This window comes from Plectrocnemia conspersa, unplaced genomic scaffold (genome assembly GCF_051122295.1).
Source record: "Plectrocnemia conspersa isolate PC_06_02 unplaced genomic scaffold, ASM5112229v1 ptg000011l, whole genome shotgun sequence".
NCBI classification, from domain to species: Eukaryota; Metazoa; Arthropoda; class Insecta; order Trichoptera; family Polycentropodidae; genus Plectrocnemia; species Plectrocnemia conspersa.
In genome coordinates this window covers 7,013,301-7,037,357 of record NW_028277175.1, presented here as the reverse complement: position 1 = coordinate 7,037,357, position 24,057 = coordinate 7,013,301, and the positions used below count along the sequence as shown (strand labels likewise).

General features: G+C 30.6%; 4 protein-coding genes across 5 annotated transcripts; 2 read left to right on the top strand and 2 right to left on the bottom strand.

Moving 5' to 3' along the window:
* Positions 1-2,281: 2,281 nt before the first annotated feature.
* RpS18 (ribosomal protein S18) lies at positions 2,282-3,323 on the bottom strand. The gene is made up of 4 exons (XM_088197010.1): positions 3,260-3,323; positions 2,753-2,938; positions 2,576-2,677; positions 2,282-2,497 (listed from the first exon to the last, which is right to left on the bottom strand). The coding sequence occupies exons 1-4, from the start codon at positions 3,260-3,262 to the stop codon at positions 2,330-2,332; spliced, it is 459 nt and encodes a 152-aa protein (XP_088053136.1). The 5' UTR covers positions 3,263-3,323; the 3' UTR covers positions 2,282-2,329.
* A 2,697-nt stretch (positions 3,324-6,020) lies between these two features.
* On the top strand, positions 6,021-7,773 carry LOC148229282 (uncharacterized). 2 transcript variants are annotated; one of them, XM_088196502.1, is made up of 3 exons: positions 6,021-6,171; positions 6,275-6,415; positions 6,497-7,773. In XM_088196502.1, the coding sequence occupies exons 1-3, from the start codon at positions 6,046-6,048 to the stop codon at positions 7,652-7,654; spliced, it is 1,425 nt and encodes a 474-aa protein (XP_088052628.1). In that variant the 5' UTR covers positions 6,021-6,045; the 3' UTR covers positions 7,655-7,773. The 2 variants fall into 2 exon arrangements, with proteins under 2 accessions (XP_088052628.1, XP_088052629.1); XM_088196503.1 differs by having other exon boundaries at positions 6,035-6,171; positions 6,255-6,415.
* A 2,155-nt stretch (positions 7,774-9,928) lies between these two features.
* Positions 9,929-12,627, top strand: Vps52 (vacuolar protein sorting 52). Its single transcript, XM_088196497.1, has 7 exons — positions 9,929-10,319; positions 10,379-10,524; positions 10,585-11,152; positions 11,214-11,369; positions 11,566-11,684; positions 11,752-11,875; positions 11,933-12,627. The coding sequence occupies exons 1-7, from the start codon at positions 10,062-10,064 to the stop codon at positions 12,560-12,562; spliced, it is 2,001 nt and encodes a 666-aa protein (XP_088052623.1). The 5' UTR covers positions 9,929-10,061; the 3' UTR covers positions 12,563-12,627.
* A 4,018-nt stretch (positions 12,628-16,645) lies between these two features.
* LOC148229280 (uncharacterized) lies at positions 16,646-23,538 on the bottom strand. Its single transcript, XM_088196491.1, has 9 exons — positions 23,371-23,538; positions 23,114-23,181; positions 22,910-23,039; positions 22,707-22,841; positions 18,935-21,455; positions 17,844-18,359; positions 17,305-17,472; positions 16,980-17,228; positions 16,646-16,909 (listed from the first exon to the last, which is right to left on the bottom strand). Exons 1-9 carry the CDS (start codon positions 23,407-23,409, stop codon positions 16,686-16,688), a joined length of 4,050 nt encoding a protein of 1,349 aa, XP_088052617.1. The 5' UTR covers positions 23,410-23,538; the 3' UTR covers positions 16,646-16,685.
* Positions 23,539-24,057: the final 519 nt, after the last annotated feature.

Sequence of the window (24,057 nt, the reverse complement as noted above, 5' to 3'; positions counted from 1 at the left end):
CCAAAATACAAAGTAAACCAACTCATCTCATGGGAAATAAGCGGAAGAAGTACAGACGTCGCATCTCGCATATTGCTCTGCACTTTAAAAATATGATAGCTATGCTCACCGATATTACTACAGACTTCTGACATGAGAGTATTGGACAATGTATATTCAAACCGAATTTTGGTGATTATGAGGGCGCAAAAACAATTATTACTTCTCAGAAGTTAAAAATTCACGTCAAAAGCAATAAAATCGTGTCAGCGCCATTTCAGTGAGAACGCTCGGTAGCGAGTATTCCTACTGCGGTATTTCTATTGGTCAAAATTTGGTTTAGATATGCCTCATTCGTTTCTCACTTATTACGAGTCGTAATATTGTTATATAGTCTTATTACAAACGCTAGATAACTGAGAGTTTTCACCGCAACAGTACGATTTTATTGCTTTTGATGTGGATTCTAAACAGGGAAGTCATTTAGAGGGGGCAGGCAGGAGCATTTGCCCCCCCCCCCATCCTTTTGAATTTGCCCAGAAAAATGCAAGTCATTTAATAAAATAATATGAATCTTAATGATATCAAAATATTTAAAAAACAATCACTGACTAGCTAACTTTTGCTCCCACTCCCTCCTGAAAATAACTGAAATGACGTCCCTGTCACAAATTCTGTTTTCTTTCTTCAAAAACTTGAACTTGTATATTTATTTTTCGATTTGTGATGTAAGGTTCACATTGTGATATTGTTGGTCCAAACTTAGTTTTGACAATTCTTGTCATACATCAACGCTAGATCTAATAAAAAGGCTGTAATGTTATTTTTTCCTTTAGCCATCGTAATTATACTAACCATTTTTATCTATTATATGATCATGCATTTCTTCAAAATGGCACACAAGATATTGAAAATTTTCCCACATAGCCGAAACTGAATGAAAACTAGATGCAACTTAAAACTCCTACAATTTTCAGCACCTCAATGCCTAGTGATTCTGCACATAAATGCAACTCTATTATTTTTCGGCTACATGTGTAAAACATCAAAGTTTATCAATAAATAATTTGAATCTATTAATTCCTGAAATTTTCTTTACAACATAACTTACTGCTATCTCTAATCTGTGATTAGCACAATGCCAAACTATAATGGAAGAAAATTTTTTTGTCAGCAATTTTTTCGCACCACTTTTACATCCTAACATCACAACAGCGCCGTCGCATGCTACCGAAACTAAATACTTTTTCAAATAATCTTCTGTCATCCCATGAAAATAAAGATGTTGGAGTAAGGATTCAAATATTCTTTTTGCCGTTACGTTTACAAGTTCGATCAAGTCCAAAAATAAATTAATCAATAAATTCATTCCAATACAGCTTTGAACATACATACACAATTAGGGTGTTTTTTGCTAATGGTGGTTGATTCATCGATTTTTAATGAAATTGTATTTTTCGATTGAACAATTTTTAAATACATTTTTTCTTATTTCATTACTAATTTGATTCACAATATTAATGCATGCATTTGTTAAATGAATAATATGACCTATTTCAATTTCATTCAGTTTTTGCAGATCTAATACACTTTTAAAAGTATAGAATGATTGATTATCAAAAACATTTTTGCGAGATAATGATTTCAAAAAAATATTTTCAATCTCTTTTTTTCCGGCTTCAGAATTTTTTTTAACGGTGTTGTGTGCAGCAGATTTTCTGTGAACGAAAATTTTTTCCAAGTGAGCTTAATTGTAGCTTTCCATCTATCTCAGAATGTGATTTCATTGTTGGCCCATTCTTTGGAAATTTTTATTCCCATTGTCGTTTCCGGTTCCGAGTTCCAACATTTTTGCAAGGTGTGTATTTTTATATTTTATTTTGAGTATGTTCCAACCATTTATCGTACTTTTATCTAATGGTCGGAATCCAGCCAATCTTTTTGATTTTGCCAATCGTCTTTGCTCCAAGAGATCAACATGAGACTCAAATCAATTAATTTACACCAATATATCCATATTTTTCGTCGTTTGTTATTGTTTTGGATTTTTCATTTATGGGAAGTAACTGATTTTTTTTTCATTTTTAAACTTAGGGTAAAACTTTTACTTTAAAATAAAGAAAATCAAAAAAGAAAAATAAAATTATGTGAAAAATTTTTATGAAATCAGTGCCGGAACTGTTCCATGTTACATGACAAAAGTGCTGTATTAAAGTACTATTGGATTTTCTGCGTCATTACTAACATAATTTAATGAAATTGGAATGTAATGGATCGGGAACATTGGCAAATACAAATTACGTTCTCTTTTCGTGTGATTTATTAAAAATAATTTATACAAACGAAGAAATTACTTCTTCTTGGATACACCGACGGTTCTTCCTCGTCTGCCGGTGGTCTTGGTGTGTTGACCTCTCACACGGAGTCCCCAGAAGTGACGAATACCTCTGTGGGCACGGATCTTCTTAAGCCTTTCCAAATCTTCACGCAATTTAGAATCGAGAGATGAAGATGTCAACTAAAAAGCAAAAATTAAACGATTAATCTCAACTGTCGATTGAATTCAACTATCATATAAACTTGAATTGTAACTTACTTGTGAATATTTGCCGTCAATTATGTCCTTTTGCCTATTCAAGAACCAATCGGGGATCTTGTAGATCCTGGGGTTGGACATGACGGTCACAATTTTCTCTACCTGAAGTATAATAAATCAATATAGTGAGCATTTAAACATAGCAAACGTATTAGTTAATTCAAGTTGAATGTGTACCTCTTCTTCAGTGCATTCTCCGGCGCGTTTGTCCAAATAAACGTCGGCTTTCTTAAGCACAACGTTGGCATAACGGCGACCGATGCCTTTGATGGCAGTCATGGCGAACATGACTTTGCGCTTGCCATCGATGTTGGTGCTGAGCACACGCAAAATGTGCTGGAACTTTTCCGGTATAACGAGCGACTGAAAAATCAAAAGAATTAGAGGTTATGTCCCACGTCAAACAATACATGGAAATATTTTTAGGTTATGTTATATTTGGATGATGTTTTTGACGTTAAGATTAGACGTATTGTTATCCATCAACACATCACTCACAAATTAACTTATTGGTAAACGTCAAAATTCATGACGCGAGATCACGTCGAACCCGGTGAGTGAAGACCTCGTCCATCGACTAGTAAGAAGTCGATGAATTACCGAAATATTAAGTCAAATAGGTGGTGAAGATTACTGAGGACTTGGGGGGCGTAACTAGGGGCGAAGGCACGGGCGGATGCTTACCATTTTGGCGGCTGAAGTTGCAGGAGCGAAGGCAACCAGGCCGAGCAATCAACCCAAAAGAGATATTTTTTTAAATTCAGCTCGACCTAACAACAAAATTTTCGACCATAAATTATTTATTATGTAAAATGATGCTAATAAATTATTTACGAATATTAGCTTTTTCTAAATGTATTTTTTAACTAAAGCAGAAAAAATATCCAAATTAAGTTAAAGTTAAACTCTCTTGTAATATTAAAAACATAAAAAAATATTAATTTTTGTATGATTTTAGCGAATATATTTTAACAAATAATAGTTATGTAAGATATACCCAATGCCAACTGCAATACGATTTAATCGTACAAATATCCTATAAATATATAAATACGATTTCTTAACCACAGGAGTAACAAACGTTCCTCGTTTAATTACTCTGAGAAAATCTGATAACAAGCAAAAAATACTCAAAAATTATAAAAACGTGAAAATACGTAAATGCCACTCTTCCCAGTGTTAATTGTGTTTTCAATTTTTGTTTATATTGTGCTTTGAAAAAAAATCTTACCGAGCGGCTAAATGAGTTGTAACAATTATATTATTATTATATTTAAGTAAAATGGCGTAAATAAAGTTTTACGTAACGCAATAAAATAAATAATTTTCTTAAAAAAAAAAATATTATTTTTCAGTGGGATCAGATTACTTACTAATAATATTTTCTTATGAAAAATATTTTCTTTACGCGATAATCAAACGTCAAAATTTTCTTCAGATGAAATTGTTATTTATTATTAACGTATTTATCTTTTCATGTTGCGTGCTCAAAAGTAACATTATACTTATAAAAACAGGAAATGAACAGATTGTCACGACTGATTTATTTAATTTAATATTATAAATGTAAATTAAGAAATAAATAGAAAAAGTTGTAATCAAACTACTTACAATATAAAATAACTGAGTAGCCCTAAGTAAGGACGTGCCAATGGAAAAAACCGGGTTTCTTGGTTGGGAATAAACAGCAATGAAAAAGTTAAGAAAATTAGAAAAATTTGGAGATTAAAAATATAATAAAAAACGGTTTGACACATTTTTAGATACAAACATTGCAACACTTGCTTGAATGTAACTTGTTTCGCATAGTAACAATACGCTGTTGGTAACCACAACGGTCTCGGATATTAATACTGTTTTTGTAAATTGATACAAAATTATAGGCAGGCCCGGCTCCGGCGAGTACGGGGCTCTACGCAAAAGTAAAGCGGGAACCCTCTCCCTCACAATAAAAAGGATATATAACGAATACAAAATTTATTCAATAATATATCAAATACACTAATATAATATCGAAAATCGAATAAAATTTCAATATAAATAAATTAATTGCATATACCTTATGCAAAGTGAATAGATTATACGAACTGAAAAAAAAATCGTTTATAAGTTCCAATTTTAAAGTAATACATTTTAGAACTATATATTATATATCAATTAAGGTATCTATATATTATTGAATCCTAATAAATTTATTCTTTAGTAAAATTGTTGCTAACTTTAAAAATGGACACAAGATAAAAAAAATTCAAATCACTGCTAACAATCGACGTATGTAGAAATTTGCATATCATAATTATTTGCGAAGCATGGACTATCAGAAAAAAACACTAGATTAAACATATGCATCTAATGATTTATTGCGACGAAGACAAAGGTTAAGGAATAATTAACCCTTTCACTGCGGCTCTTATTTTTTTGCGTGCCATTTTAAAATTTGTTAATATTCATAGCATATTTTTAAAATATTGTAGCTTTTTTTTGTAACATATAGAAGCTTTCCGCGGTAAAAATGTTAATAGAAACAATACCTTGTTGATTTGGCCATTGTTTCTTTTACATAAAGGGTTCTAAGGCGCTCACAAAATTGACGATGGAGTTTTGGCGGAGCGTGAGACTGGCTGTCCAAGTATATGAATTTTACAAAGATACACAAAATTTGAGATGGCAAAACCGACTTCGGAATTCATCATGTTTTTTTTAGAAATATTAAATGTCATTTTATGAATTGCAATTTTAGATTTTTTGATTAAAATAATAATAACGTCTGTTTTTATTAAATTTTCACTTTGTGCGTCAGGCCCTACGCGAGTGTATCGGTTAGTTATGCTCAAAGCTGGTTCTGTGTATAAGTGTATGAATCGCACATTTTATTACCTATATGCTTTTAATATTTACAATTAATAAAAATGTAAAACAAAATGTGTCCGAATAATAATTGACAAAAACGAGAAATATAAAATAACCAAAAATACTATCATTTAACCATTTAAAAGTCAGCACCTAATTAGTGAATGACCTGTTATTTCAATTCACGCTTCAGTATCAGTTTCTTAAAAAATAAACAACAAATGGTTCACGGGTGAGTCGCTTGCATTTAAGTTGATAAAATTCTATTCATTATCATTAATATCCATTTAAACGCAAAAGATCAGCTTTTTTATGAAGAACTACCAACAAACAGGATTTTTTCTTTTTTACTTGATAATATTGTCAAAAATATGTAAGCATAGCCAGTTTTTAAAAGATCTTATTTAATTAAAATATAACAATGATAAATTTAAATAAGATTTTGCAGTCTTTGTTCTAGTTTTTTATTCAATATTTATTATTCTGTTAGAAAAATTATAAGCAAATATTAAACTTTTTTTCTTTTTAATTATAGTGTAAATATTTTATACAAGAAAAATTGAGTTATTATGTACTATGTAATATTTTTATATGTAGCAACACTGTTATCAACTGTCAAAATGGAAGGAAAAGCCGCTTTCTGCAGAACATGTTTAAATTCTCAATCATACTGTTCTTTATTAGAATACAATTATGAGGAATCGATACATATATATGAAATGATCATGTCTTTTTGCTCAGTTTCTGTAGGTTATGTTATAATTATTATTTGTATTTGGAAATGTATTATAATAATATAATTTTATACAAACACATAATCTTTATTAAGAAATGTGTAATATTTTTCAGATTAAAATAGACGATGATTTTTCAAAATCTGTGTGCATAAAATGTCTCAACACCATAAAAAGTGCATATAGCTTCAAAAAAAAATGTGAAGATGTTGAGAAATGTTTAAAAGCTGAAGCTAAGAAATCTTTAAAAAATGATGTTAGTTTTTGTTATATAAATAATTAATGTATTTAAGATATTTTAGCCCTATAATCAAAGATGTTTTTTTATTTCTTATAGATTAAAGTAAATAACGAGGACCTAGATATATACTTTCCAAAAATAGAAATTCATGTTAAGCAAGAGAGTGATGTAGAATCAAAAGCATCAGCCACACACGACGATGTAATGCCTGAAGCTGATTATAATACATCCGATATGAAACAAGAAAATCCTATTAGTGAAACAGTAAATTTGGGCTCGGTAATATTGAAAAGTCACTCTGTTCGTAAAACGTCTTCGTCTAATCCATTCAAAAAGCCAGTTAAAAGTTTAAATAAAAATAAATCTGTCGTCTCAAAGAAGAAAAAAGTCAGACAGCAATCTGCTGTGAAAAAGTGTCCACATTGTGATTTTACAACTGAAGAAAATGTACACATGAAACAACATATGCTCACACATCCCAACGTTACGCTTTTAACTTGCGATCTTTGCAATTACACGTCTATCAAACCACCAATGATGAAAGTTCATAAAATGACGCATTCAATCGATAAGCCGTTCGCTTGTGATCAATGCGATTATCGAACTAGAACTGGTATGAATTTATATAGACACAAGAAAATTCACTCGAGTGTTAAGCCATTCTCTTGCGAACATTGCTCGTTTCGTTGCAGGCGATTTAGTACTTTAAAGGCGCATTTAAACATGCACCAAAATATAAGACCTTACTTGTGCGATCAATGCCATTACACCTGTGGCTCGTTGTCCTCTTTGAAAACGCATAAGAGAAACAAACATTGTGACGAAAAACAATACACTTGTGACGATTGTGGGTTCAAGTCCAAAATGAAGGGCACTTTGATCAATCACATGAAGAAGCATCTCGGAATGACGGATTACACGTGCGAATATTGTCCTTATAAGACTATACATTTGGCACTTTTGGAAAATCATAGACGAATGGTGCACACAGGCGAGAGGCCGTTTGCATGCAATCAATGCACTTACACGTGCGTCAATGTACACTATCTAAGAACACATCAGAGGACACATATCAAAATTAAACGATTCAGCTGTGATCAGTGCCCTTTCACGACCAACGCAATGTTCAATATGAGAAATCATAAAAGAATACACACAGGTGAGAAGCCGTTTGCTTGTGAATTGTGTGATTATAAAAGTGCGAGAGCAGCTTCCGTAAAAAAGCATACTCGGAGACATCATCACGTAACTTAAGCTCAAAATAATATCTGGAAACGATATTATATTATAAAAGTTGAGATACAATTTCATAAATTGTAGAAATCGCTCTTCAATCAAAACTGCACATATAAAGAAGTAGGTAGTAATAAAAATTATATATATGAATAAATGTAAAACATATATATTATTTATAATAAATGTTATGTTATTCAATAATAAAAATATTAAAAAAGTATATTCTTAAAATTTTATTTAAAAATATTTAAAATCCAGTTTATATAGACAGGCGATCCTCGAATTTTGCATATTCTTAAAAATTCAATTTTTTAAAGATTTATGGCAGTAATGCAAAAATAAACGATATTACATAAGGAAAATAATGAATCAGGCCATCAAGCCAACTAACAGGGAAGGTGGGTCTACATTAAGAGATTTTTGGAAGAACTATAATATATGGAACACAATAAACAATATTGGAGACTCGCAGGTTGAAATAAAAGAGTCAATAATGAAAGGTACCTGATAACAATTATGCCTGCTAATGATGAATGATTTTATAAATTTTGAAGAAACTCCGGAAACTATCATATATGAAATAGTTAGCCTAATGCATGAACTAAACTTTAACGTCAACAACAAATATGTTAATGAGTTGATTGAATCTTACTCAGTATCTCTGTCAAATAAATACTTGATTCAGCAACAACAGTTAAATGTAATACACAGTTAAAGTAAAGAAGAAAAATAAGCTGATAAAATCGAAAAGACTGACAATCAAAAATGTTAATGAAGCCTTCATGCATCTTAACAATTTTTTGACTATCATGGAAGAATGTGATCTCAATAGGGCGATTGAGAAAGACATCATATTACAGGGCTCTTTATCAAGAAAAGAAAAAAAGGGGTGGTATTCAACCAACCCTTGACAAGTTTATAAAGAAAACACCTGAAAGCACTTAAACACATCTCGTTAACTTAACTATGTATGTATATTAATAAATAAATATTTTAAATATATTATTGATGATTAAATATTTTAAAATACAATTTTTGAAGTTTTTTTACATCCCTCTACTTTCGAAAATTCAACATTCATACATATTTTCAGGAACTAATTATGTGCGAAAGTCGAGGGCCGCCTATATATGCTCTATAATATTAAAAATGTATAAAATTGTGTAGTTTTATATAGATACGCATAATCTATGTTAAGAAATGTGTATTATTTTTCAAATACGGTAAGAAAATGTGTTTTTTTAATTTGTCTGTTTCAAATGTCGCAACACCGTCGAAAGTGCGTATGGTTTCAAAAATTAATACGAACACGTTAATAAATGCTTTAAGCCAAAGCTAAGAAATCTTTAAATGATGATATTAGTTTTTGATGTCTTGATAATTTATTTATATAAGATAATTAAGTTTTAAAAAAAATTGCTAAAATATAAACTATACCACGTATTTGCTTTTTAAAAAATACTAAATAATGTTTAACAATAAAACATAAAAATGACGCGAAAGAGGAAAAATCAATAATAACTACTAGATTTGTGCAGAAGATAAAAAAATCTTTTAAGCTTTTCCTGTAAAATTGAGTACAAATTCATAGCTTTTAAAGCTTATAATGAATTGGCAAAACAAACAAAAATAATTTCAAGGTGCCAGGGACGTCATTTAGGGAAGGGGGCAGGTAAGGGTATTTGGCCTCCCTTGAATTTGGCTAGAAAAATGCATGACATTTAATGAAATACTATGAATCTTGAAACTGTCTGGCCATCTTTTGTCCCCCTCTTTGTAAAAAGCAGAAATGACGTACCTGCAAGGTGCGTCTGTAAATTAAAAATATGTTAAATGTAATGCTAAGATCAAACGAATGTTCGTTTCTTGATTTGTGAAGCAAATTGGAAAAATTCAAACTTGATTTCCTTTCGTTATTCGTTTTAAATAATGAATAAATTCTATAAATTATGTCCTATATTTAAGGGGAAGGGTCAGCGGAATTGTGACAGTGTGAAACAAACAGGAGTATGACCCAATGATATATTGTGATATAAGAAGGAGGAAGGGGAGGTAAAAATTTACGAAAAACCTATGACCTAATTTATGAAAGTCGCTAAATTAATTTTATTGCAATTTAATAAATTATGCCAATAAATGAGTTTGTAAAGTGAAATTTATGTATTTTTATTATTTAAATTTTACACTAGTTATAAAATTTGGTGAAATTGAACCAACCTAGTTTTTAATATGTATTTATTGATGGTCAATTAAATTGGTCTTATGTCTTTTTCAATAGACGTCCAAAACGTCACTGTCAATATGACATTAGGTGATTGTGTACGTTCTTCATCAAGTGCAATATTGTTTCATTAAAATGTGCTTAATGTGTTGATTTTGCGACGAAATAATTTATCAACAATATAAACATAATATACATATAATCATGATGAACAGCAATCTTCAGAGTGTCGATGATGATATTCATAAGAATTTAGAAGATGATGAAGTAAAAGAAGTACTGAGAACTGGCACTGATCTTCGAGAGTACGCTCGTCAAATAGATTCCGAATTAAAGCTAGCCGAACACAAATCCATACAAGATTATCTGAGAGAAAGTGAAAACATCGCTTCACTACATTCCCAAATAGAAGACTGCGATAATATTCTCGAGCGTATGGAAAATATGCTTCTCTCATTCCAAGTATGATATATATTAATAGTTATATTATATTATGTACTAATTTGAAATCTTATTCGTAGAACGATTTAGGCAGCATTAGTTCTGAAATAATGACGTTGCAAAAGAAGTCTGTTAATATGTCAACTCAATTAGCCAATAGACAAGCTTTAAAAGGTCCTTTATCTTCTTTTATCGAAGACATGGCTGTATCAGAAGCTTTAATAATGTATGTTTTTTCTGATTATTATTTTGGATTACATTTACTGTAATTTTTATTTGATTTTAGTGGAATTATGGATATACCAGTGACAGATAAAGAGTTTACAAATCAACTGATGGTTTTGAATCAAAAGATTAATTTCGTTAAAGAGCAGAGCTATAGAGAATCAAAATCATCGAATGACGTTAAAGAAATTTTAGAAAAGTTGAAGATTAAAGCCATGGCTAAAATACGCACTTACTTATTGGAGCAGATTTTTAAATTTCGTAAACCCATGACGAATTTTCAAGTACCACAGAATGCTATGTTGAAGTATAAGTTTTTCTTTGAGTTTATTTTGTCAAACGAAAGAAACGTGGCTCAGGAGATTTGTAATGAATACATAGATACGATTAGCAAGGTGTACTTTTCGTATTTTAAGACTTATTCAACTCGGTTGAATAAGTTGCAGTATGAAGAAGCGGCCACTAAAGATGATTTGATGGGAATCGAAGAGACGGGAATGAAGGGATTCTTTCATAAGACTTCGTTGAAGAATAAAAGTACTGTTTTTACGATTGGCAATAGGGGAGATGTTTTGGCACAACAGTTAGAAGCGCCGATTATAGTACCACATGCACAAATGAAGAATAAGGTTAGTTACAGTTCTATCTGTGAATTGCAATATATTATATTATTTTTTATCTATATTTCAGTACTCGTACGAATCTTTGTTTCGAAGTCTTCAATATGCACTCGTTGATAATGGCTGCAGAGAATATTTATTCATTACTGAACTATTTCACGTTAAAGGAACACAGGCACAAGATTTATTCGACCGTATCTTAGGCAAAACACTTTCAATGTTAATCGTAAGCATATTTATAGTTATAATATATGGTAATAATGATGCGTGCTGGCTCTGATTTAATTCAATCGACATCGTGTTAAGAGTGACATCATCACGTCACATACATATTTATATTTTAAAATCAAATTGTCAGAGATTATAACTTATTGATATTTTTTATTATTTTAAAACAATATGTATTGTTTATATTCTTTAAGAAAACAATGGATACTTATGTGGAGGAGTGTTACGATAGTATTGCACTATTTTTATGTATACAATTAATACTGAGGTACCGCTTGATGTGTCATAAACGAGCAGTAGCAGCTTTGGATAGGTAATCAAATATTTAATTAATACTATTATTTTATAAATGCAGATTATTTAGCAAATTATTGTTATAGATATTGGGATTCGTTACAAATGGTTATATGGCCAAGATTAGAGTTTGTCTTCAAACTTAATATTCAAAGCGTAAGGGACTGTGATCCAACGAAGTTTGTGAATAAAGAAATGGGTCCTCATTACGTAAGTATTATTGGGATGAAATTCTGGATTCCATAAGCTTTTTATTAATTTTTTTAGATCACAAGGCGCTATGCAGAGTTTTCAGCCGCTTTAATTGGATTAAGTGAGCAGTTTCCATCTGAAATATTGAGTTCTCTTCTATCGGCATTGCAAGATGAAGTCCATTGTTTTATACTTCGACTGGCTGCTATATTTTCTCTCCGTATATCGCAGCTTATTTTCTTGATCAATAATTACGATATGGTTTTGGGTGTGCTCATGGAGCGGACTAGAGACAATTCGAAAGAAGCTGAGAGTTTCAGAGAGCAGCTGCAGGCTCGCAGCGCCGAGTACGTCGAAGAGATTTTGAGTCCTCACTTTGGTGGTTTGATGCAGTTTGTTAAAGAAGGAGAGCAGATGATAGAACGAGGTCAGATCGAGCAGCTGAAGGCGCAGGAGAGGAAAAGCTTGGCTTTGGTGACTTCATTCTCAGCGGAGTGGAAGAAGAGACTTGAGGTGATCAACCGAGAGGTGTTGCAGTCGTTCCCGAACTTGGTGACTGGATCCGGTCTTCTTCAGTTAGCGCTCACTTCTTTGGTGCAGTATTATCACCGTTTTCACAAACTATTGACACCTAACGCTAGAACACAATTGGTGAACATACACGTGATAATGGTCGAGCTGAAAAAATATAAAACTAATTATTAATATAAAATAATTGATGTATTCGCAAAATTTGATAATTCAATAAAAAAACGTATAAAAATAAAAAATAATTTATTTCAAGCTTTTAATGTAAAAGCCAATTTTATATCAAAACATACAAATAAAAAAGTTTAGTAATTTTCAGTTAATTTTTAAAATATAGAAAAAATACATTATTATAATACTAATTCAAAAAATAATGACTTATGGAGAAACAGACCGAGTACGTTGGTATGTGTTGCTTTAAAGCTTAACGCAGTGATATGAATTGAGAATATAAAATATTTTTAAGATGGTATCTCGCATACTAAATTATTATCAGAAATGTGTGATACCTAATATAGAATCTCTCTAAAAAGTCAGAGAACAAACGAGAAGTTTGTCATCAAGTAACAATTTTCAATTAATTAGTAGAGGAAAAAATACCATTTGTTCTGAATTTTAATTTCTTATTGCTTCTTGTTAATAAATATTAACAAATATTACAACCACATCTCTGGACTGTTCGTGTTCTAAGTTAAAATAATGAGTAAACATACTATAAATCCATTGATGGTTCAGGATTTACAGAAATTAATCAATAGTCCCCTTGTTAAATGGATTATATTTAAATATTCACTCAATAAAAAAGAAACGCAGAAAAATGTATGGGTGCAAATATTACTATTTTAACAATGACATAGTGGCAAATCTCAAAGCAAATCAAAGGAACAGAATTTATAGATCAAACAATATCAAGCTAAAGAAGCACAAAATACGCTACAGAGCAAAGTTAACTAAAGTAGCGATTGACATTTTAACGATGCCACGAACAAATGCCGCAGCTGAAAGAAGTCTAAGAATCAAATGCTGTGATACTTTATTCCAGTTATCCGTTGAACACGTTACAGTGTATATAATAACATTATTGTTACATTCAAGATTTAGTTCAATACTGTCTGATCCATACTGGAATCTATTTTACAACTGTATCACACAATGTCCTTGTTGTACAATAAATTATACAACACTGACATCGATGAAATTTTTTAATTTGTCAAAACATGTATGCGCTTGTTGTTGCAAAATTCAAACTATCAGTCTGTTTTACAAGCTAATAGACCGATATAATTTGTTGCACTATCACTTTAAGCAAAAGCTATATTACTGTTTGAAGGGAAAAGATATTTGTTTATAGAACATTTTTGAAGCCTACTTTTTTCACTAGGACCAATAACGAGTATTTTTGGTCAGTAACTATATGTAGATTACTTTTTAAGTTTGAAGTGTTTATAACGTTATTATTTGTTTTTAAATTGAATGCATTACAATATTTAACTTTTAGAGACGGAAGTGTTTACTTATTGCATTTTCCGTCCATTTTTGACTCAACCCTTTTGCGCCTTTGACATGATTAACTGGATCTGATATCATTGAAGAAAGAATCAGATACAGCGGTAAAAATGAATAAAATACTAAAGGCAATTACTTACTAAAAAAATAATACATGAACTAAATGTTGAGTAACGAAAAATAATTTTATTTTGCAAAAAAAAGTTGTTTTGATATGTTTTGGTAAATACAGTAGACCCCCAATAACACGGTAAATTGGTTGCTCATTACTTTATGTCTGAGCGAGCCAAAGGGAAAATATCTCACCACATGCTCCTGATACGTACGTACATATTACAAAAATTGTACGAGTATTTTCTAGTCCCCATTTACACGCACCCAAATAGCACGTCCTCAATTTACCGTGTTATTGTACAATGAATATATTTGCAATCATATAGTGCCAAAGACACCTGACCCATTTGTTCTGCATGTATATAGATAAAGAAAGATTGGTGCGTAGACAAAGAAGAATACTCATTTGACTTAACGCCTAGAGACGTCAGCCACTGTGGATGAAAAGTCGTGACAAAATATAGGTAGTATTATACCAGAGAGAAAACCATATTCTAAAGCTTTTTAACTCGGGGTGGTTTCACAGTCTCATGATCATAATTGAAGCAAGTTCATTGAAAGTTTTTAGTTAAGATCTTCGGTAATAGGTATTATTTTATCTCTATTGAAATCTAGCTAAAAACAAACAAAAGTACACATGTCAACATTCTCATTCTATTTCTGCCTTTGAGTGAATTATTAAATGCAAAAGAAATATTAAAAATAAAACTTAGATTAAAAATATTTACACAATTTTATAAATATATGTATTTTTATCATCAGCTTAGTTCTAACCACACATATGTAAGATTAATTTTTTTTATTATATAACTTTTGGATACAATGTATCACAATAAATAAAAACCCCAAATAAATATTTCAATCTGTTCTTCTTGACATTTTCGTCCAAAACAATTTTTATATTAAGTTTCATATGAATTTTTAAATACTAGATTATGTAAAACATAATAAATGAGAATTTGTTGAATTTTTTTTTAAATATTTAAATCAATATTTTATACACCTATTCTTTCTTTGGGGTCTTTATTAAATACTTTTATACACTCCAAAGTGAATTTAGGTTTCTTTGAACAGCTAAAATTCACCATTGAGTAACATTTTAAGGCGTTTCATTAAGAACGTCCATAAAAATAATAATACATTAAAAGAAAAAAAATTGAGTAGTATTTAAATTAAATTAAAATAAACTGGAACATCACATTGAAAAACCATCATATAAAACATTTTAAGACGAGGTAGAAATTTTAGGCAAAAAATTGACGAACATAAATTTAAAAAATAAATCACAATAAACAAATACACTTATAAATTAGTTAAAAATCATATGAATAAAATATTTAGTTTTTGAATACGTTTCAACACCAAACCAGCCATATGCTATTGACATTAAACATATATGAAAACACAAAAACAAGTATTTTTTGGAGAAATCTGTTGATGTTCTTGTTTTAATATTTTGCTTATGTTCCAGCTTTCAGGGTTCAAAGCTTTAAGTTTAAAATATATTATGGCACATTTTTGGTTATAAATATTCGACCTTCAAATAAGAAGTTTGTCTGTCAAAAACTTTGACAGACAAAAGCGTTGACTTTCAAAAATAAAGATCTGATGATGTGTGCCTTTTATTTTAGCTTTTTTTAAAATAATAACCAAAAATATAACTGAAAAATCAAGAACAATGCTAAAACAAATTGTTATGCAAATTAATTTTATATAGCATATCCACAATAAAAAAAGTCTTTTACGGAATGTTCTGAAGTTAATCCTATTTCTGATAAAGCTAAATATATAATTTAACAAAGTTGATGCAAAATTTTATAACAATATTTTTACGTTAATGTATAAATTCCAGTTTGGTGACGAAAAACAGAAATAATAGAGAAAACGTCCAATCAATTAAGCATTAACACTCTAAACTTATGTAAGAAATTCATTTTTATATAAATAATTTGAGTGTTACAATATGGATGTTAAACAATGATTTTGAGTATACTGCGATACTTCTCAATTTTAATGTGAATAAATTTTTAAAACCATTTTACATATAAAAAACTGACCATATTTGAAGTACAATGTTATTAGTGTACGGTTTAATCCATATTTGTTAATTTGTTCAAATCCAAGATTCAAAACCAAATTAGCCAAGTCCTTTTTACAATAATTACACTATGCAACAATTATAGATAAACACAGCAAAGTATATCTATCACATATAGTTTTAAAAACTATCTTAAAAAAAATGACATTACAAGAAAAAGTAACGACATTGAATTCAATATATAATTAAATATATTTGTGGGATGTTTTTTGTTGAAGGGTTACTTTTTATTTTTATGATTCATAACATGATTTAATCAACTTGTGCGAGTTTTATATTTTATGATACATATAGTACAAAGGTTTGATAGTTATATTCTGACAATTAGTCCAGTATTAATAATCATAGGGAATGTAACTTGTTTATTCATTTTACAATAGACATTTTGATATAAAAATCAGTTGAGATATATTTGGCTCATAATGATATTTGCCAAGATTATCGATATCATTTTTTTAACCGAAACAAAATGTCTTAATTCGTCTTTTAGATAAAATCAATTTTAAAGTCACATTATTTTATTAATAAAAAATACTTGATGGTTTTGTTGTAGAAATTGTTTCTTTGAAATTTATTAATATATTATACAGTTGGTTCAGAACGTTTGGATTTATTTTTCTTCATCAGCTTGTTCTTCCAAAACTTTTTACACTTTTCAGTGATTATTACATTTAACCGTTTCGTTAATTCAGCAGAGAGCTTTTCCTTCGGTTTCCAATTGATTATCTCATAAAGGACTTCATTAAAGTTTTTCTTTGAAAAGTATGTCAGAGACTGGATGACAGCTTCTTCAATAATATGTGACTCTGAAAGCATAAAACAAATTAATTTAATCTAAATTACTACTCCTATGCTATATTGTTATTGACGACAAACCTTTACGATTAAACACTGCAAGCAATTTTTGAATGATTATTTCACATTGCATCGTCATAATATTGGGAAACGGTTTGGTTAACGGTCCAATTAGTCGGATAATAAAAGCCCTTTTATTTGAATGTACCGTCTGATCTTCCATCATCGGCAAAAATTTTTCCAACAATATTTTTTTGTAGCACCAATCCGTTCCACATTTTTTGGCAAATAATATGAAAGCCATTTTCATTGAGAGCTCATTATTAATTTCTGTAAATTAAAAATATATAAGATACACACAAAAAAACACGTATAGAATATTATATAATAAATAAAAATAACATACGGTTTAGATGTTCTAGTAGAATATTTAATACAGTGTCGTCATTATAATCTGTGTTTTCATAACCATACTTTTTATTTATCAACACTCCTATGTGGTATTTATTGTCTTTATCTCTCGAACTTATTAATTTCATTAAATGAACCATGACTATAACAAGGGGATCCTTAGCTGAAATTGTAAATATAAAAAAAATAAAAATGATGAAACACAACGCAAAAATCATTCAAAAAGATTACATAAAAAGTTAAACGATTTTTAAAAATTACATGAAAATTTGTATTTATTTTAATAATTGAATATGCGAGTTAAAAATTTTGGAAGGCTTGGAGCGCTTTGCCATAAATCATGCGCCTAATATTTAACATGAGAGTACATGACACATAAAAGCATTTTTTAAAATTGTACGTTTTTCGCATTGATTAAAAAAAATATATCGCATTCATCGCCAAATGCAGATTAGAAAAAAACTGACAGCTTTTAAATTATATATTTTATGTTTGCATAAGAAAGTAGATATTGTAATCATAGATAAAACTCACCTAAATAATAATTAGTACTCGGTAGCATATACGGCCAGCTTTTCAATACTTTGGACACGATGGGTAGCGCACGATAATTGAGGCAATACAAAGCGTTCGCACATAGCAGTTTCAATCTGTGGTTCTGGTTCAATACGTGGCACACGATTATGTAGAAGTGAGTTAGATACTCTATGGCCTTCGCTTCCGGCCTCGTGCTCAAGTTGAAGAGCCTGTACTCGATATTTTTGAGGAGTAAGTCAAAGGTGTCTTGTTTATAGTGGAGCGGCGGAATAGCGACGAGTCTCCTCAAGAAGCAAAGACACGTTTGTACGGTGTATGTCATTGTGTGCATCATCGGAATGTGCAGCATGGTACCTGAGCCAGACGGGAGATGCATTAGATATTTGACTGTCGCCTCTACCACCACATTCTGGTGGTAGTCTTGTACTTTCGATATTAGCTCATCGAGCAATTCCATTGTGATTGAGACTGTTAAGTACTTGATCATTAGCCCGTGCACGACAAGAACTTCACCTGAAATATTCAAAATTAGTATTGTATATTAAAAATCTGGATATAAACAATAGGTATACGAAAAGTATCAAATGATACAAGACTAGTTTATTTATTTTTTATTCAATAAACTATGAACATGTTTTTAATGAAACGGTTATTGAAAGATTTGGCTATCGAAAAATCTAGATGCCTTGAGTGCCTAAAAAGAGAACAGACGTTTAAATCAAGAAATTTGTTTCTAGGTTTACCAAATAAATTTAGATCCATTGTCATCATGTTGAAAAATTAATATATAATCTGGATTTATATATATATCTAATCCATATTTCTCAAAATTTACCATATTCTTATCTTTTTGCTGCGAATTTTTAGTTCAACACAACATTGTTTAAAAAAAGGTTATTAAAATATGTAAGTAACACAAGGATGTTGACCGGCACATTTAAAGACTGTGTTTATTATCAGAAACTCATTGCTTTTTAGCAATTCCTAATTAGCCGGCTTCTCCATGACAATAAATAAGTCACAACGACTGCTTGCAAAAAATAATTAAAGAACCGGGAGTAAAAACTAATATAAAAACAATTACGTACCTGTATCTAGAAATTTCGTGGGTTTGATATTATTTTGCAAGAACTCCTGTACAAGAAGAAAGAAGGCGTTTTCAACTTCATTTTGAAATAAACTTTCATCCAATTCTTGTGAACCTTTTTCTTCGGGTTCGGAAGTAGCTGCTAGATCATCATAGCTCACTTGTGTTCTTGATTCTAAATTTTCATTATGCGTTTTAACATCCTGTTTAGATATAGCACATTTTTGCTGATTGTTTAACTTTGAGACTGTTTTACAGATTTCCATATCGTTTTGTTTCGTCGGATTCGTTACAACTAAATCCTCTACTTTCTCACTTTTTTCAGATAGAGCCAACTTATTCACACGTGGAGATCTTCTCACTGGTCGTTTGAATACAGTTTTCACTTCTGGCCGTGGAATTACTATTTTAATATTATTCTGGTGCGATATTCGCTTTTTGCTTGAATTAATCACACTCTCCTCAGATTGCTTATATTCAATAATTTTCTTATGATCCTCAATAGATTTGTCATCTATTTTTCTAATTTTATTAGGAGCTGCACTTTCGACACCTTTCCTACGTTTTTTAGTATTTTCAGATATAACATTATCTTCAATGCTTTCTGTATCACTAACATCACCAAGAAATTCATTAAAATTGGGCGTAGTATTATTTTTTACATTAATTGGTTCTTTTAATAAATCCGAGTTATTTACAAATTTATCATCTTCACAATGTTGACTCACATTTGAATATTTTTCAGATATTTTATCATTAGCATCAGCTACAGTTGAAAAGCAATTGATATCACAAACATCTTTTTGAATGAGCGGTTCATCTAATTTTGAAACGATTTTGACTTCATGGTTAGACTTTAAATTTATGTCAATACTTTTCTCTTCAATTTCACCACTCATTTGGATAGATTCTTGATCAATTGTAGCTGAAGTATTTATACTATCATTTGAAATAGAAGACTCATCATACACTTCCATATTATCTTTAATTAAGGAACCACAGCCAACAATAGAAGCATCATTTGATAGATCATCAGTTTTTCTTAAATTTGAAAATGATTTATAATGAACATCCTCACAATCTATTGATTCCGAATCACTACCATCGCCAAATAAATCTTTAAAACGACTTACAGAACTCTTTCTTACAATATTTTTATCTTCAACATTACTCAATTTTTCACTAATATCACAATCTTGGGAATCTACTTCATATATTGGTTGATTTTTAGCATTAACATCATCATTAATATTTGAAATACAATCAATATCAGAAGAACTATGATCTAATTCTGAAATGCCATTTTCTAGTACTTCAAAATTTGATTTGCAAGTTACGTTACTAATATTCTGTTCAATTCTAATGGATTCGTGATCAGCTACAGCATCTGAAGTATGTACATTATTTGATAAAATTGAGGATTCTTCAGCTTTTTTATTGTCATCTTTAATTGGTTCTTCTCTCTTTATGTAACAAGCAACAAGATCTGTCACCCATGATTTGTCCACGGATATTTTAAGATCTTTCAATTTCACATCAAATTCTTTATCATCTAAGATTCGTTTATGTATACTACTCTTATTGCTATTTTGACTAGAGATAATTTTAATGGCTCCATTGCTAAATAGCTTCTGAAACGATGCGATTTTCGCTTCGTGCATTGCAAATAGATTTTTGCACAAATACTTGTGATGCACCAGGCGTTCTTTTAGTAAATGTATTTGTTTTAAATAACCCTTGTGTATACCCTTTTTCTTAATAGGTACCCAATGTTTCCTTTTTAATCTCGGTTTGAAGGTTTCTGATTCGTCACTTTCGCTCCACGGTATGGGTGAGAGCATTTTGACTGATTTCATTTCTTTAAAGATAGATTCAATCATAGAATCAGGTATGTTTTCTTCTTCAGGAGGAGATGGGTCAACACAATCTGTATTCACACCGACATCTTTGGTAATTTGCCTATCCGTACATACGCTGGCATTCTTATAAGTTTTGGAATTGACCCAATTTTCTGTGGAAATGCCGATATCTCTTTTGGTTGGCGTACATATTTTAATGGGACTAATTACGGAGTTTGAGGTCTGCGGTCTTTTAGGTTTTAATTTGTCGTTGTGCGATTCTTCGACATTGTTAAATTGTACAGAAGTGTCTACGGTTGCAATATGTTTGATAGAAGGTATAAGTTTGCAAGCGCAAGACCCATCAGATTTAGATATGAAGTTGGTTAAACTTAAGGGGTTGTTTTCCATGTATTTAAATTCCTGTGTGTTGCTCCCTTCAGGTTGTTTATTCACAATCCGCGCCTGCTTCTGATATTTATTTAATCTATCAACTTCATCACGCGACAGAGCAACAGCCTTTCTTCCAAGCTGTTCTATGAAACTTAAGAGTTCTTTTTTATTTTCTTCTGTCCTATCTAAGGAAGTACGTAATTTTTTTAATTTGCGGTTTTTCTCAGCAATTGACTTCTCAAGTTCACCGATGCATCGCAATTTTTCGATTTCCAAATCATCATTGAGACCCTAAAAATATAAATATTTACATATAAAAAAAGTATTTTATTTAAATAATAATATATGGAAATACAAATGAGTTTTAGTATTTTTTTTATCTGTTAACAGTATAAGTTTTTTAATCTTGATAATAAAGTATCGTTGTAAGCTAATTTCTTCGCTTTCAATGATGTATGTTCGTCATTGATTGGAGAGTTGCAGAACATTGACTGTTTCTTGTGTGAGTTTTAACATTACAAAAGACATATCTTTGAGTGAACTCAGATTTTCATATTGACATCAGGAAAGAATGCATCAGTCGGTGTCAGTAAATTGTTTTGTCAACCAGCGGAAAATAAATTTGAGCGCTGACTAATCGAAACCTTGTGTCTGCGCCTCCCATCACCGTCTGCTTATGTGTTCTTCTTTAGTAATTCGAGTGTTTTATGTTCCAACGTAGGAATCAAACCTGCTTCTGAGACATTATCTTTTTCACCACCACCAGTGCATAAAAGCACATTGCTTGCGCAATCAAGTCTGTTGCGTTCTTTGTTATATATATTTAAAATTTGTTTCAGAAGATATGTTTATGTGCAATGGTGGATATTGGGAAATCAGTTTCAGTAAATTGTGGCGTCGGCCAGCGGAAAATAAATACATGCGCATGCATAAAATTGAAGTTCATGACTAATATATTCACCAGTGTACTTTTTTAAGAGATATAACCAAAAAAATAAGAAATTTTGAACTTAAAAACAAAAGTTATCAAATGTTCTGAATTGTATTGGTACATATGTTATGAATTTTTAATGTTTTAACGCATTTCTCTGAACAAACTATAAAAAAAATGGTTCTGAATAAATGTTGTCTAGATTCTTGAGCATTAAGGGGCCACTGGAACTATGTAAATTATCATATACATATAAAATTGTATTTCTTCCATGATTTGAATTTTTTGTTTATAGATGGCAGTACAAAACGCTTTAGTTTTTGTTGGAAGATACTAACGAACCAGTCGTTAAACATCAGAAGTTGTAAAAGGTAGTCACTACCCGTCCTGTGGATTACCATTAGCAGACAAAGCGGGTAGATACTACTCGACCCGTTGGTAGAATGTTAAGAATCATAAGTCATATTGTTGCACAATGCAGAATAATTAAAATTATGCTAAAAAGTTCTCACACGTGTAATGAATTCATCAGACTTTCAACTTTACACTATATACATAAAAGGTAATAACAATAAAACTCATCGGTACAGTAATTAAATATAAAATAAAACCTTTAATTGTTTGACGTGACCTTTTGTTGCATTTTCTAGAGTTGAAACTTCTTCAATTTGCTTTTTTAATTCAGCGATCTTTTTTGAAGTGTCACTGTCTAGTTGGGTGTACTTATTTAAAGTGTCACTGTATTGCTAAAGATTTTAATGCAAAATAATTATCTCATATACAGATTTATATTAGCAAATAATGAAAAACTTACATTTTTAACTGTAGAAAGCTCTATGAGTTTTTCTATGTATTTGTTGTTAATTGAATCATTATTACCTAACAGTTCGCTTATTTTCCTGTTTTGTTCTTCAAATTTCGCATTGAATGATTTTACGAGTATACTGTTCGAAAAAAGAATCAATTATTGCAATGTAATCATAAATAAATTGTGATAATAATATCGAATATTACTTACTCGGTGGTATGAAGTTTCTCCTTCAAATCCGCAGGAGTTACGTATTCTGCTTCAAAATATTTAAGAATCTGAAAACGAATTAATTTTTTTGATTAAAAATTGTATAATAATGGAGTTGCGATTGGAAAATATGTATAACTATCAAAATAATAAGTTGCTAAGTTGTTAGAAAGCAATATTCAAAGAGTAGAAAAGAATTTTTGTTGAAATTAAAAATATAAACGTTTTTGTGCGTCGGGCCGGTAGCACAAATTTACCTCGAAATCGAATACGTCGTTAGCCAGAGGATAGTCCATGGCTGAGGCAATGGAGCCCTAAGCGGCGGTGCCCCAATTGAGGGGCACACACGCAGCCCCTAAAGCGATATGCAAACCCCACGCGCGCTTTTTTGACCGACTGTCAAAACATATAACCTATACGAGTACAGGCCATATATATCGGTGTTGCCATAATATGTAAAACGGCCGACATTTTGTTTGAGAATTACATGTGTTATGGCCAAAATGCTTCGAATATAATAATTAAATCGCAGTAAAATATACATTTGTAATATTAATCCTTTCAACGCCAAGCGCATGATATCATGCGCAAGTAAATCTACTGTCTAACGCCAAGCGCATGATATGATGCGCTCGTTAAAACCTTCGTTTTTTAAAGAAACGGAAAGGTAAAAGTTGGCAATATATGTTTTAAAAATCAGTTTGAGTTCCTAGTAAACGATTTCAGTGATTTTATTTATAGAATTTGCGATGAAACAGTGGTATATATAATTATAAAGTCACGCCTTAATTTTAGTCGTTTGTATTTCGCGCGTGGTTTCGATCGTGCTTATTTAGACCACTTTTAGGGTTAGCACAAACGCATCGCGGAAATTCGTTTTTTTATACTTTAATTTATGAATCGAAATTAAATTATGTCATCAATATTTCAATGATAATTGTGAT